The 13,717-nt window shown below is 47.8% G+C and overlaps 1 protein-coding gene across 2 annotated transcripts in view; it reads right to left on the bottom strand.

Annotated features, from left to right (window-relative positions):
* The window catches only part of mmp23ba (matrix metallopeptidase 23ba), a 40,274-nt gene extending 28,730 nt beyond the window's left edge, over positions 1 to 11,544 (bottom strand). For both annotated transcript variants that reach the window (XM_073032430.1, XM_073032431.1), the window contains exons 1-2: positions 11,194 to 11,544; positions 8,023 to 8,153 (exon numbers count right to left, since the gene is read on the bottom strand). In XM_073032430.1, the coding sequence (XP_072888531.1) occupies positions 8,023 to 8,153; positions 11,194 to 11,319 (257 nt within the window). In that variant the 5' untranslated portion in view covers positions 11,320 to 11,544. The remainder of the gene's footprint in view (positions 1 to 8,022; positions 8,154 to 11,193) is intronic.
* Positions 11,545 to 13,717: the final 2,173 nt, after the last annotated feature.

Genomic DNA, 13,717 nt, shown 5'->3' with positions numbered 1-13,717 from the left:
CTCCCTCAGGACCCTGAGGTTCACACTGTGCAGTCCCAATGCTTTTCCGTGTCTGAGTTTCCCCAGAGCCCTTCTCACCTGCTCAGTAATGAAGGTGAGTCCATGATGACTGGGGAGTTGGAGGAGGGTGGGAACTTGGGGAAGTGAAGATCGGGACATTAGCAGTTGGTATGTGGAGGTGTAGATGGGAGGTGCAGGACAAGGAGGGGGTGTAGACACTGGTAGTCTGTGTCATTCATCCATTTGCTGAACTGGAAGGGGGAGGAAGGAAGAGGGGGCGTTAGTGCTGAGGGGGTATTGGGTGCCTCGGCACCTGGAATGGTGTGCTGGGGGGGGGGATAAACAGGAGGGCAATTGACGAATCTATTGAAGAATTGATTTAACATATTAGCCCATTCTCAGCTGCATTCAGAGGCTCTACAGCTAGGCTGATTGAAGGCAGTGATGTTTCTCGTGCCTCTCCACACTTCCCCTGTGGTACTCAGCCCAAGCTGGCTCTCCGGCTGTCTCCTGTATTCCTCTTCAGCCACCTTGATCTTCTCCTTTGGCTCCCTCTGCACATGGTTCAATTCCTCCCTGTCTCCGGATCTAAAGGCACATTGTCTCAAAATGACAGGCAGGTGGGGGGGGGGGGGGGGATGGTGGTAAAATAATGAAATCAAATCATTAGAAAGAGGTGACAGCGGGTTGTAAGATGTTCAATCATTGTGGACAGAGCTAAGGAACTGCAAGAGTACAAAGTCCCTGATGGGAGTTGTATACAAACCCCCAGCCTAACTGTTGTTAGGCTGTCCCCAAACCAACAGTTTGAGTACTGTTGGTGGGGACAGCCTACCTGGAGGAAGTGACAGTGGCCGGGCCTCCGGCACAGAGGACGGCCCTGTAGCTCAGAAGGGTAGGGATAGAAGAAAGAGGACCATAGTAATAGGGGACTCGATAGTCAGGGGTTCAGACAGGCGGTTCTGTGGAGGTGATCGGGAGTCCCGGATGGTAGTTTGCCTCCCTGGTGCCAGGGTCCGGGACGTTTCTGATCGTGTCCAAGATATCCTGAAGTGGGAGGGTGAGGAGCCAGAGGTCGTGGTACATGTAGGTACCAATGACATAGGTAGGAAAGGGGAAGAGGTCCTGAAACGAGAGTATAGGGAGTTAGGAAGGCAGTTAAGAAGAAGGACCGCAAAGGTAGTAATCTCGGGATTACTGCCTGTGCCACGCGACAGTGAGAGTAGGAATGGAATTAGGTGGAGGATGAATGCGTGGTTGAGGGATTGGAGCAGGGGGCAGGGATTCAAGTTTCTGGATCATTGGGACCTCTTCTGGGGCAGGCATGACCTGTTCAAGAAGGACGGGTTACACTTGAATCCTGGGGGGACCAATATCCTAGTGGGGAGGTTTGCTAGGGCTACAGGGCAGACTTTAAACTAGTAAGATGGGGGGGTGGAAATCAATTTAAGGAAACTATGAGAGAGGAGGTTAGTTCACCAGTAGAGCAAGTAAGTAGACAGTGTGTGAGGGAGGAAAGGCAGGTGATGGAGAAGGGATGCGCTCAGCCCGAAGTTGTAGGGGAGAAGAAAGAAAAGGATAATAAATTTGAATGCATTGCTAGGGATGAAAAGAGAGGAGGAGGTGGAGAGTATCTTAAATGTATCTATTTTAATGCTAGGAGCATTGTAAGAAAGGTGGATGAGCTTAAAGTGTGGATTGATACCTGGAATTATGATGTTGTAGCTATTAGTGAAACATGGTTGCAGGAAGGGTGTGATTGGCAACTAAATATTCCTGGATTTAGTTGCTTCAGGTCTGATAGAGTAGGAGGGGCCAGAGGAGGAGGTGTTGCATTCCTTGTCCGAGAAAATCTTATGGCGGTGCTTTGGAAGGATAGATTACAGAGCTCCTCTAGGGAGGCTATTTGGGTGGAATTGAGGAATGGGAAAGGTGTAGTAACACTGATAGGAGTGTATTATAGGCCACCTAATGGGGAGCGTGAGTTGGAAGAGCAAATGTGTAAGGAGATAGCAGATATTTGTAGTAAACACAAGGTGGTGATTGTGGGAGATTTTAATTTTCCACACATAGATTGGGAAGCTCATTCTGTAAAAGGGCTGGATGGTTTAGAGTTTGTGAAATGTGTGCAGGATAGTTTTTTGCAACAATACATAGAAGTACCGACTAGAGATGGGGCAGTGTTGGATCTCCTGTTAGGGAATGTGATAGGTCAGCTGACAGATGTATGTGTTGGGGAGCACTTCGGGTCCAGTGATCACAATAGCATTAGCTTCAATATAATTATGGAGAAGGACAGGACTGGACCTAGAGTTGAGATTTTTGATTGGAGAAAGGCTAACTTTGAGGAGATGCGCAGGGATTTAGAGAGAGTGGATTGGGTCAAGTTGTTTTATGGGAAGGATGTAATAGAGAAATGGAGGTCACTTAAGGGTGAAATTATGAGGGTACAGAATCTTTATGTTCCTGTTCGGTTGAAAGGAAAGGTTAAAGGTTTGAAAGCGCCATGGTTTTCAAGGGATATTAGAAACTTGGTTCGAAAAAAGAGGGATGTCTACAATAGATATAGGCAGCATGGAGTAAAGGAATTGCTCGAGGAATATAAAGAATGTAAAAGGAAACTTAAGAAAGAGATTAGAAAAGCTAAAAGAAGTTACGAGTTTGGTTTGGCAAATAAGGTGGAAGTAAATCCGAAAGGCTTCTACAGTTATATTAAAAGCAAGAGGATAGTGAGGGATAAAATTGGTCCCTTAGAGAATCAGGGTGGTCAGCTATGTGTGGAGCCGAGGGAGATGGGAGAGATTTTGAACGATTTCTTCTCTTCGGTATTCACTAAGGAGAAGGATATTGAATGGTGTAAGGTGTGGGAAACAAGTAAGGAAGTTATGGAACCTATGACAATTAAAGAGGTGGAAGTACTGGCGCTTTTAAGAAATTTAAAAGTGGATAAATCTCCGGGTCCTGACAGGATATTCCCCAGGACCTTGAGGGAAGTTTGTGTAGAGATAGCAGGAGCTCTGACGGAGATCTTTCAGATGTCATTAGAAACGGGGATTGTGCCGGAGGATTGGCGTATTGCTCATGTGGTTCCATTGTTTAAAAAGGGTTCTAGAAGTAAGCCTGGCAATTATAGACCTGTCAGTTTGACATCAGTGGTGGGTAAATTAATGGAAAGTATTCTTAGAGATAGTATTTATAATTATCTGGATAGACAGGATCTGATTAGGAGTAGCCAGCATGGATTTGTGCGTGGAAGGTCATGTTTGACAAACCTTATTGAATTTTTTGAAGTAGTTACGAGGAATGTTGACGAGGGTAAGGCAGTGGATGTAGTCTATATGGACTTCAGCAAGGCCTTTGACAAAGTTCCACATGGAAGGTTAGTTAAGAAGGTTCAGTCGTTAGGTATTAATGCTGGAGTAATAAAATGGATTCAAGAGTGGCTAGATGGGAGATGCCAGAGAGTAGTGGTGGATAATTGTTTATCGGGATGGAGGCCGGTGACTAGCGGGGTGCCTCAGGGATCTGTTTTGGGCCCAATGTTGTTTGTAATATACATAAATGATCTGGATGATGGGGTGGTAAATTGGATTAGTAAGTATGCTGATGATACTAAGGTAGGAGGTGTTGTGGATAATGAGGTGGGTTTTCAAAGCTTGCAGGGAGATTTATGCCGGTTAGAAGAATGGGCTGAACGTTGGCAGATGGAGTTTAATGCTGAGAAGTGTGAGGTTCTACATTTTGGCAGGAATAATCCAAATAGAACATACAGAGTAAATGGTAGGGCATTGAGGAATGCAGTGGAACAGAGAGATCTAGGAATAACAGTGCATAGTTCCCTGAAGGTGGAGTCTCATGTAGATAGGGTGGTGAAGAAGGCTTTTGGAACGCTGGCCTTTATAAATCAGAGCATTGAGTACAGAAGTTGGGATGTAATGTTAAAATTGTACAAGGCATTGGTAAGGCCAAATTTGGAATATTGTGTACAGTTCTGGTCACCGAATTATAGGAAAGATATCAATAAATTAGAGAGAGTACAGAGACGATTTACTAGGATGTTACCTAGGTTTCAGCACTTAAGTTACAGAGAAAGGTTGAACAAGTTAGGTCTCTATTCATTGGAGCGTAGAAGGTTGAGGGGGGATTTGATCGAGGTATTTAAAATGTTGAGAGGGATAGATAGAGTTGACGTGAATAGGCTGTTTCCATTCAAACGTTTCTGATTCAAACGAGAGGACATGATTTGAGAGTTAGGGGGCAAAAGTTTAAGGGAAACACGAGGGGGTATTTCTTTACTCAGAGAGTGATAGCTGTGTGGAATGAGCTTCCTGTAGAAGTAGTAGAGGCCAGTTCAGTTGTGTCATTTAAGGTAAAATTGGATAGGTATATGGACAGGAAAGGAGTGGAGGGTTATGGGCTGAGTGCGGGTAGGTGGGACTAGGTGAGATTAAGAGTTCGGCACGGACTAGGAGGGCCGGAATGGCCTGTTTCCGTGCTGTGATTGTTATATGGTTATATGAACGCCTATGAGATGGCTTTTCAGAGCAGCTCGCGGTTGAGCTCACTGGGTATCAGCTATTCTGGACTGGGCGTTGTGCAATGAACTGAAATTGATTAGAGGGTTTAAGGTAAAGGAACCCCTCGGGACAAGTGATCATATATGATATAAATCACCCTGCAATTTGAGGAGGAGAAGCTAAATTCTGATGTATCAGTATTACAGTGGAATAAAGGGAATTACCGAAGCATGAGAGAGCAGACGGTCAAAATAGATTGGAAGGAAAGAATAGCAGGGATGATGGCAGAGCTTTAATGCCTGGAGCCTCTGGGAGCAATTCATAAAGCACAGGATATATACATCCCAAAGAGGAAAAAATATTCTTAGGGCAAGATGACAGATTCTCCACACTGCCAAGAGCCTTAACATTAATATTATATTCTGTCTTCGAATTTGACCTACCAAAATGAACCACCTCACATTTAACTGGGTTGAACTCCATCTGCCACTTCTCAGTCCAGTTCTGCATCCTATCAATGTCCCGCTGTAACCTCTGACGGCCCTCCACACTATCCACAACACCCCCAACCTTTGTGTCATCAGCAAACGTACTAACCCACCCTTCTACTCCCTCATCCAGGTCATTTATAGTAGTCACAAAGTGGGGGGAGTGAGGGTGTGGAGGTGTGAGGTGGTGTGGGTGTGAGGGTGAGTGTGTGGTGTGTGAGGTTGTGAGGTTGTAAGGCGGTGTGATGGTGTGTGGGTGTGGGGGCATGGGGGTTTGAGGGGAGTGAGGGGGGTGTGGGTCTGTGAGGTTGGGAGGGGGTGTGAGGGTGTGTGTATGGGGGGTATGAGGATGTGGGGATGCGAGGGCGTGAGGGTGAGTGTGGGATGTGTGAGGGTTCGAGATTGTGAGGGTGTGAGGTTGTGAGGGGGATGTGAGGGTGGTGAGGATATAAGGGTATGAGGGTGTGGGGGTGTGAGGAGTGGTGGTGTGTGGGGTTTAGTGTGGGGTTGTGAGGTTTTGAGGAGGGTGTAAGGGTCTGTGGGTGTGGGGGTTTGAGGGAGTAGGGTATTGAGGATGTGAGGGCATTGGGGTATGAGGGTGTGAGGGAGTAGGGTATTGAGGGTGTGAGGGCATCAGGGTATGGGGGTGTGAGGTAAGGTTGTGAGGTGGCTGTGTGGGTGTAGGGTGTGAGGAAGTGTGGGGCTGTGAGGATCTGAGGGTGTGAGGGAGTGGGGGAGTGAGGGTGTAGGTGAGTGAGAGTGGGGGGCGTGAGGTTGTCGGGGGTTGAGGGTGCGAGTGTGAGAATGTGAGGGTGTGTGAAGGTGTATGAGGGTGTGAGGGGGCGTGAGAGTGTAAGGATATGAGGGTGTGGGGGTGTGAGGTTGTAAGGGAGTGTAAGGGTGTGTGGGTGTGGGGCTGTTGGGGTGTGGGACTGTGAGGCTGTAGGTGTGTGAGGGTGCAAGGGTGTCTGGTTGTAAGGCTGTGAGGGGTGTGAGGTGTGTGAGGATGTGAGGGAGTGTGGGGGTCAGGGAGTGTGGGGGTCTGGGAGTGTGGGGGTCTGGGAGTGTGGGGTCTGAGGGGTGGGAGAATGAGAGAGGGTGGGGGGGGTATGAGGGTTTGAGAATGTGAGAGGGTGGGGGTATGAGGGTGTGAGGTTGTGAGGGGGATGTGAGGGTCTGTGGGTTTGAGCATATGAGGGTGTAGGGGTGTGAGAGTTAAGGGTGTGCGATGGTGTGACCGGGTGTGGAGAGTGTAAGGTTGTGGGGTTGAGCAGGTGTGGGGGAGTGAGGGTGTGAGTGTTAAGGGTGTGAAGGTGTGAGGGTGTGTGTGAGGGGAGAGTTAGGGTGTGAGTGTCTGATGTTGTGAGGGTGTTGGGGCGTGAGGTTGTGGGGGAGTGGGGGTGTGGGGGAGTGGGGGAGTGAGGGTGTGGGGGCGTGAGGTTGTGGGGGAGTGAGGTTGGGGGGTGTGGGGGTGTGGGGGAGTAGGGGTGTGGGGTAAGGGGTGTGGGGGAGTGGGGGAGTGAGGGTGTGGGGGTGTGAGGTTGTGGGGGAGTGAGGGCGTGGGGGAGTGAGGGTGTGGGGGAGTGAGTGTGTGGGGGTGTGAGGTTGTGGGGGAGTGAGGGTGTGGGGGCGTGGGGGCGTGAGGGCATGGAGGTGTGGGGGAGTGAGGGTGTGGGGGTGTGGGGGCGTGAGGGTGTGGGGGTGTGGGGGCATGAGGGTGTGGGGGCATGGGGGTGTGAGGGCATGGGGGTGTGAGGGCATGGGGGCGTGGGGGTGTGAGGGTGTGGGGGAGTGGGGGAGTGAGGTTGGAGGGTGTGGGGGTGTGAGGTTGTGGGGGAGTGAGGGCGTGGGGGAGTGAGGGTGTGGGGGAGTGAGTGTGTGGGGGTGTGAGGTTGTGGGGGAGTGAGGGTGTGGGGGCGTGGGGGCGTGAGGGCATGGGGGTGTGGGGGAGTGAGGGTGTGGGGGTGTGGGGGCGTGAGGGCGTGGGGGTGTGGGGGCGTGAGGGCGTGGGGGTGTGGGGGCATGAGGGTGTGGGGGCATGAGGTTGTGGGGGAGTGAGGTTGGAGGGTGTGGGGGTGTGAGGTTGTGGGGGAGTGAGGGCGTGGGGGAGTGAGGGTGTGGGGGAGTGAGTGTGTGGGGGTGTGAGGTTGTGGGGGAGTGAGGGTGTGGGGGCGTGGGGGCGTGAGGGCATGGGGGTGTGGGGGAGTGGGGGCGTGAGGGCGTGGGGGTGTGGGGGCATGAGGGTGTGGGGGCATGAGGTTGTGGGGGAGTGGGGGCATGAGGGAGTGGGGGTGTGAGGGTGTGGGGGAGTGAGGTTGTGGGGGAGTGAGGGTGTGGGGGCGTGAGGTTGTGGGGGAGTGAGGGTGTGGGGGCATGAGGTTGTGGGGGAGTGAGGGTGTGAGGTGTGGGGGAGTGAGGGTGTGAGGTGTGGGGGAGTGAGGGTGTGGGGTGTGAGGGTGTGGGGGTGTGGGATAGTGAGAGATGTGTGAGGTGTGAGTGTGCGAGGTGGTGATGGTGAGGTGAGGCTGTTCAGATGAGGGTGTGAATGAGGGACGTATGTGAGTTGTGGAACTGGGGTATGTGCAACGGGAGCAAGACTCAGCAAGAGCTGTCAGACCACAGACAAGAGATGGTGCAGAAGAATATGTTGTCCCAGAAATAAACTACACACAAAGAAAGCTGATGCTATCAGAACTCTGAAAATCTGCAACATTCGCTTGGATTTGACCAGAGAAGTGGGAATTTGCACCTATAACAATGTGTATCTGAAACCTCGTGCATCCTGAAAGATCTGAAATCGCGAGCACCCGCAACAGTGTATGACTGTAACAGATTCACCACCCTCTGGCTATAGAAATTCCTCTCTGATCTAAATGGACCTCCCTGTATTTTGAGGTTGTGCCTTTGGTCTTGGGCTCCCCCCACTAGGAAACATCCTCTCTGTCTAGGCTCTTCAATAAAACCAAGGAACATTTTGAGGTTTTGCCCCCCCCTCCCCCACCATCCTTCCTCCTTACTTGTAGGTGAGATTGAAGTGATTCCATCTCAGCATCTGTGGAGTTAATGTGTATCTCTTCTGGCGAGCTGGCCGTTCCCTTGACGGATGTTCCACATCGAGCCGCATCAAAGTGGAAAAGGCACTTCTTTCCTGGAGAACGAATGCCGGAGTTTTACTAAGCAGTTTCCAGTGGGAAACTTGTGCCACTCTCCCCGTGACATTAATAACAACATTAGCAGAGGACCTACAGAGTGTGGCTGCCCGGAACAACTGGGGAAAAGAAAGTCTGATGAAGGGTCTGAGCCCAAACCCTAGATGTTTATTTCCCTCCATTGATGCTGTGTGACCTATCGAGTTCCTCCAGCATTTTAACCATATAACCATATAACAATCACAGCACGGAAACAGGCCATCTCGGCCCTCCTAGTCCATGCCGAACTCTTAATCTCACCTAGTCCCACCTACCCGCACTCAGCCCATAACCCTCCACTCCTTTCCTGTCCATATACCTATCTAATTTTACCTTAAATGACACAACTGAACTGGCCTCTACTACTTCTACAGGAAGCTCATTCCACACAGCTATCACTCTCTGAGTAAAGAAATACCCCCTCGTGTTTCCCTTAAACTTTTGCCCCCTAACTCTCAAATCATGTCCTCTCGTTTGAATCAGAAACATTTGAATGGAAACAGCCTATTCACGTCAACTCTATCTATCCCTCTCAACATTTTAAATACCTCGATCAAATCCCCCCTCAACCTTCTACGCTCCAATGAATAGAGACCTAACTTGTTCAACCTTTCTCTGTAACTTAAGTGCTGAAACCCAGGTAACATCCTAGTAAATCGTCTCTGCACTCTCTCTAATTTATTGATATCGTTCCTATAATTCGGTGACCAGAACTGTTCACAATATTCCAAATTTGGCCTTACCAATGCCTTGTACAATTTTAACATTACATCCCAACTTCTGTACTCAATGCTCTGATTTATAAAGGCCAGCGTTCCAAAAGCCTTCTTCACCACCCTATCTACATGAGACTCCACCTTCAGGGAACTATGCACTGTTATTCCTAGGTCTCTCTGTTCCACTGCATTCCTCAATGCCCTACCATTTACCCTGTATGTTCTATTTGGATTATTCCTGCCAAAATGTAGAACCTCACACTTCTCAGCATTAAACTCCATCTGCCAACGTTCAGCCCATTCTTCTAACCGGCATAAATCTCCCTGCAAGCTTTGAAAACCCACCTCATTATCCACAACACCTCCTACCTTAGTATCATCGGCATACTTACTAATCCAATTTACCACCCCATCATCCAGATCATTTTGTGTGTTATTCTGATGTTTTTTTTTTGCAACATCAGTTTGAAGCCCTTCCTCCCCCCGAGTGGGTTTAAGTGCCATCATTAATGGCTGCAAGGGTTGGAAGAGAGGTAATGCTCTGATAATATGGGTTCATAAACACAAGGGACTCTGCAATGCTGGAAATCCAGAGCAGCACACACAAAATTCTGGAGGAACTCAGCAGGTCAGGCAGCAGAATAAACAGTTGACATTTTGGGCTAGACCCTTCATCAGGTCTGGAAAGGAGGGGGGAAGAAACCAGAATAAGGTGGTGGGAGAAGGGAAGAACACAAGGGTCTCATCTGTCAGCTTGATGGACATGTTCAATTCACACCCAGCTCCCTTCAATAATACAGTGCTGGTGCTCCAGTGGGTGGAGCAGAACACATTCTCATCACCTGGCTAGTGGACAATAGTTAGATCAAACATCCACCCCTGTAATCGGGACAAAGGAATCCACCCATCACTGAGAATTAACCTGCTGCCTGAATGGGATGGGCTATTTTCTGAGATCTGTTCGCGATGGTGAAGGGTTGGTGAATGGTGGTGTTATTGGGTAGATAACAGATTGATAGGACCACACGGTGCCTCACTAGTGTGGTGGTTCGCATGACGTTATTACAGTTTGTGGGGTCAAAGTTCAGAGTTCAATTCCTGCCACTGCCTGTAAGGAGTTTGTACATTCTCCCCATGACCGCATGGGTTTCCTCTGGGTGCTTTGGTTTCCTCCCACAGTCCAAAGACCTACCAGTTAGTGGGTTAATTAGTCATTGTAAATTGTCTTGTGATTAGGCTAGGGCTGGGCTCATTGGACTGAAAGGTCCTGTACACACAGTATCAATAAATATACAAACAATTTCTTTCCTGGGAGGCCAGGTCATTGGGTGCATTCAAAGCAGAGATTGAGAGGTTCTTGATTGGACACAGCATCAAAGATTACAGGGAGAAGGCTGGGGAGTGCGGCTGAGGAGGGGAAAAAAGGGATTTGCCATGATTGAATGGTGGAGCAGACTCCATGGGTCAAATGCCCCATTTCTGCTCCTGTATCTTATGTTTTATAGTCTAATTTGAGTCCGGGCCAAAGGACTGGAGTCCCAGAGGCAGCCTGTCCTGGGGGTTGGAGTCCTGTGTATTTGAGGGGATGGGATGGTGGGAGAGGGGATTAATTTGCTGTTGTTTGAGTTGTGTTCTGTGTTCTTTTGCTGAATATTGTTGACATGCTATGCTGCCACCAGAATGTGTGGTGACTCTTGCGGGCTGCCCCCAGCACATCCCCGGGTTGTGTGCCCTGTTAATGTAAACAATGCATTTCACTGAATGTTTCGGTGCAGATGTGATAAACCAGTCTGAATCTGAATGTGGAGTCAGCAGGAGGATAGGGTTGTTGTGTTCATGTCCCACGTAAACACCTCCCATCACCAGAAAATGAGTTCACATTAAACCCAGCTATCAGGGACCAAGAAAAAAGGCAATCACTGTCACTAAGGACTGAAAGGGGTTAAACTATTCATGTCACACACACAGCCCGACACTGACAGTCTGACACCTTACACCAACAAACCCTGACCAAGCAGGTGAGAACAGTAACTATCTCTGGGACAGAGAGCTCCCCCACCCACTCACCTCCCCACCCGCAACACAGACAGGAATCGACAGTTGAAAGGCCACCGGTCTGAAACATTAACCCTCTCCTTGCACAGATGCTTCCCGATCCAGAAATTCCTGTAGTTTCTGAGTTTATAAGACATTTGCTATTGTTCCAATGCAGATAATCTGAGAGCAATTTAAGATGAAGATTTGAATGAATTTTGGTAACTAAAGAGTTAAGGTTTGTACTTACTAACTGAAGTCTCCAGGTAGGGAATGCATCTGCATCATGATCGCCAGGTACAAACATCAGTGTTACTGCGATGCACATAAACACTTTCAAATAATCTTCATCCTCAGAACGATGAGCAAACTTCATCCTTATAACATTGCAGGTTCCCTCATTTCTCAGTGTCCAAGCTTCGAAGCGTGTCAGCGGTTCACTGTTGCTGTGAGTTTAAACACACTACTGAGAAAGTGTTTAGTTCAGTAGCACCCACATAAACTGCATTTCCAAGGGGGAGCTGGAGCCAAACTCTGTCGCCTTACTTCAGATCTCAAAGGTCTCCATCCATCTGGAGGAACAGCTGAGCAGCCTGCAGTTCTGGTGGGTTGGACTTATTTCAGCCCAGTAATCAATGTCAGATGTACAGACAGAGAGGAACAACAGAGAACAGTGCCAGAAGTCCAAGGGCCACAGTTAACTCCACAATGGACGTGGCAAAGTTAGAGCACACACACTATGTGGAGAATGGTTCAAGATCCTCATTCTATCCCGATGGAATAAGTAAACCAACAGCACCACCATCCATCGGGAACATGTATCAGGAGTGCTGCATATACAGGGCTCTTAGTAGAGCCAAGCATCCCACCCATCCATCCAGCATCCTCTCTGACTTTCTACCATCAGGCAGGAGACTCCAATGCATAAAAACAAGAACTGTCTTGATGGGAAACAGCTCCTTCCCTCAGGCCATTAGGCTTCTGAACTCCCTGCCACATCACATTCAAAGCGTCACCGGATACTTTGCACTGTACCCTACAATATTTAATTGATGCACTTTATTTATCTATGCTTAATTCATCTGTAGATTTAATTCTTACTTTCCTAAGTTATTGTGTGTTATGTGTACTACTGTGCTTTACACCCTGGTCCGGAGAAACATTGTCTTGTTTGGCAGTATACATGTATATAGTTAAATGACAATGAATTTGCCTTGACTTTCAGGATCTAAAGGCATTTGAGGACAAATATTTTACATACACCCATTGACAGACTTTTAGCAAATGTGCCAACAACGAGGAAGTTGATTCAAAACATTCTTGAAAGTATTGGAAATATTCAGTAGGTAAAACAGTATCTGTGGGGAAAGATGATTCTGGTCAATGAGGCTGAAATTTTTCATGCTGTTTCTCTCTCCACAGACACTGTTTGACTTGCTGAGTATGCCCAGCAATCTGCTATCATTCACATTTCCAGGCTCTACAGTATTTTGCTCTGTAGGTCCAGCTTTACTCTTCAGAACATGGAGATGAAAAGTAGGTGCCAGATTAACAGTTACCAGAAGAATTAAACCATTCGACCCATTAAGTCTGCTCCACCATTCCACCATGGCTGATTTATACACCATTCTCTTGCCTTCTCCCCATAACTTTTGATATTTTGATAAATCAAGAACCTATCAACCTCTGTTTTAAGTTCATCTGATGTCTTGGCCTCCACAGCCATCTGTGGCAATGAATTCCACAGATTAACTACCCTCTGGCTAAAGAAATCTCTCTTCATCTCTGTTCTAAATGGATGTCCCTCTATTCTGAGTCTGTGCTCTCTGGTCTGGACTCCCCCACTATAGGAAACATCCTCTCCATATCCACCTTGTCTAGGTCTTTCAATATTCAATAGTTTGTCACTGAGCCTTCCAGGGGATCAGCTATACTGGATTGGGTGTTATGTAACGAACCGGAAATGATTAGGGAGCTTAAGGTAAAAGAACTATTAGGAACCACTGATTGCAATATGATTGAGTTCAACTTAAAATTTGACAGGGAGAAAGTAAAGTCTGATGTAGCAGTATTTCAGTGGAGTAAAGGAAATTACAGTGGTATGAGAGAGGAGTTGGCCTAAGTAAATTGGAAGGAGACGATGGCAGAGATGACAGCAGAGCAGCAATGGCCTGAGTTTCTGGGGAAAATGAGGAAGGTGCAGGATAGAAATACTCAAATGGCAAAATAGTACAACCATGGCTGACAAGGGAAATCAAAGCTAACGTAAAAGCAAAGGAGAGGGCATAAAACAAAGCAAAAATTAGTGGGAAGACAGAGGATTGGGAAGCTTTTAAAAACCTGCAGAGAGTGGCTAAAAAAATCATTGAACAGGAAAAGATGAAATATAAAAGCAAGCTAGCAAACAATATCAAAGTGGATAGTAAAACATTTTCAAGTATGTAAAAATAAGAGAGAATTGAGAGTGGGTATAGGACTGCTAGAAAATAAGGCTGGAGAAATAATAATGAGGGACAAGAAGATGACAGTTAAACTAAATTAGAGTGTTCACTGTGGAAGACACTAGTAGTGTGCCAGTTGTTGAAGAGTGTAAGGGAAGAGAAGAAAGTGCTGTTACTATTACAAGGGAGAAGGTGCTCAAAAAGCTGAAAGACCTAAAGGTACACAAGTCACCCGGACTAGATGAACTGCACCCTTGGGTGCTAAAAGAGATAATGGTAGAGATTGTGGAGGCATTAGTAATGAACTTTCAAAAATCATTGGACTCTGGCATG

This window comes from Hemitrygon akajei, chromosome 29 (assembly GCF_048418815.1).
Source record: "Hemitrygon akajei chromosome 29, sHemAka1.3, whole genome shotgun sequence".
In the NCBI taxonomy this organism is placed as follows: Eukaryota; Metazoa; Chordata; class Chondrichthyes; order Myliobatiformes; family Dasyatidae; genus Hemitrygon; species Hemitrygon akajei.
Note: the sequence above shows the minus strand (reverse complement) of the source record. Positions and strands in the feature narration are given on the sequence as shown.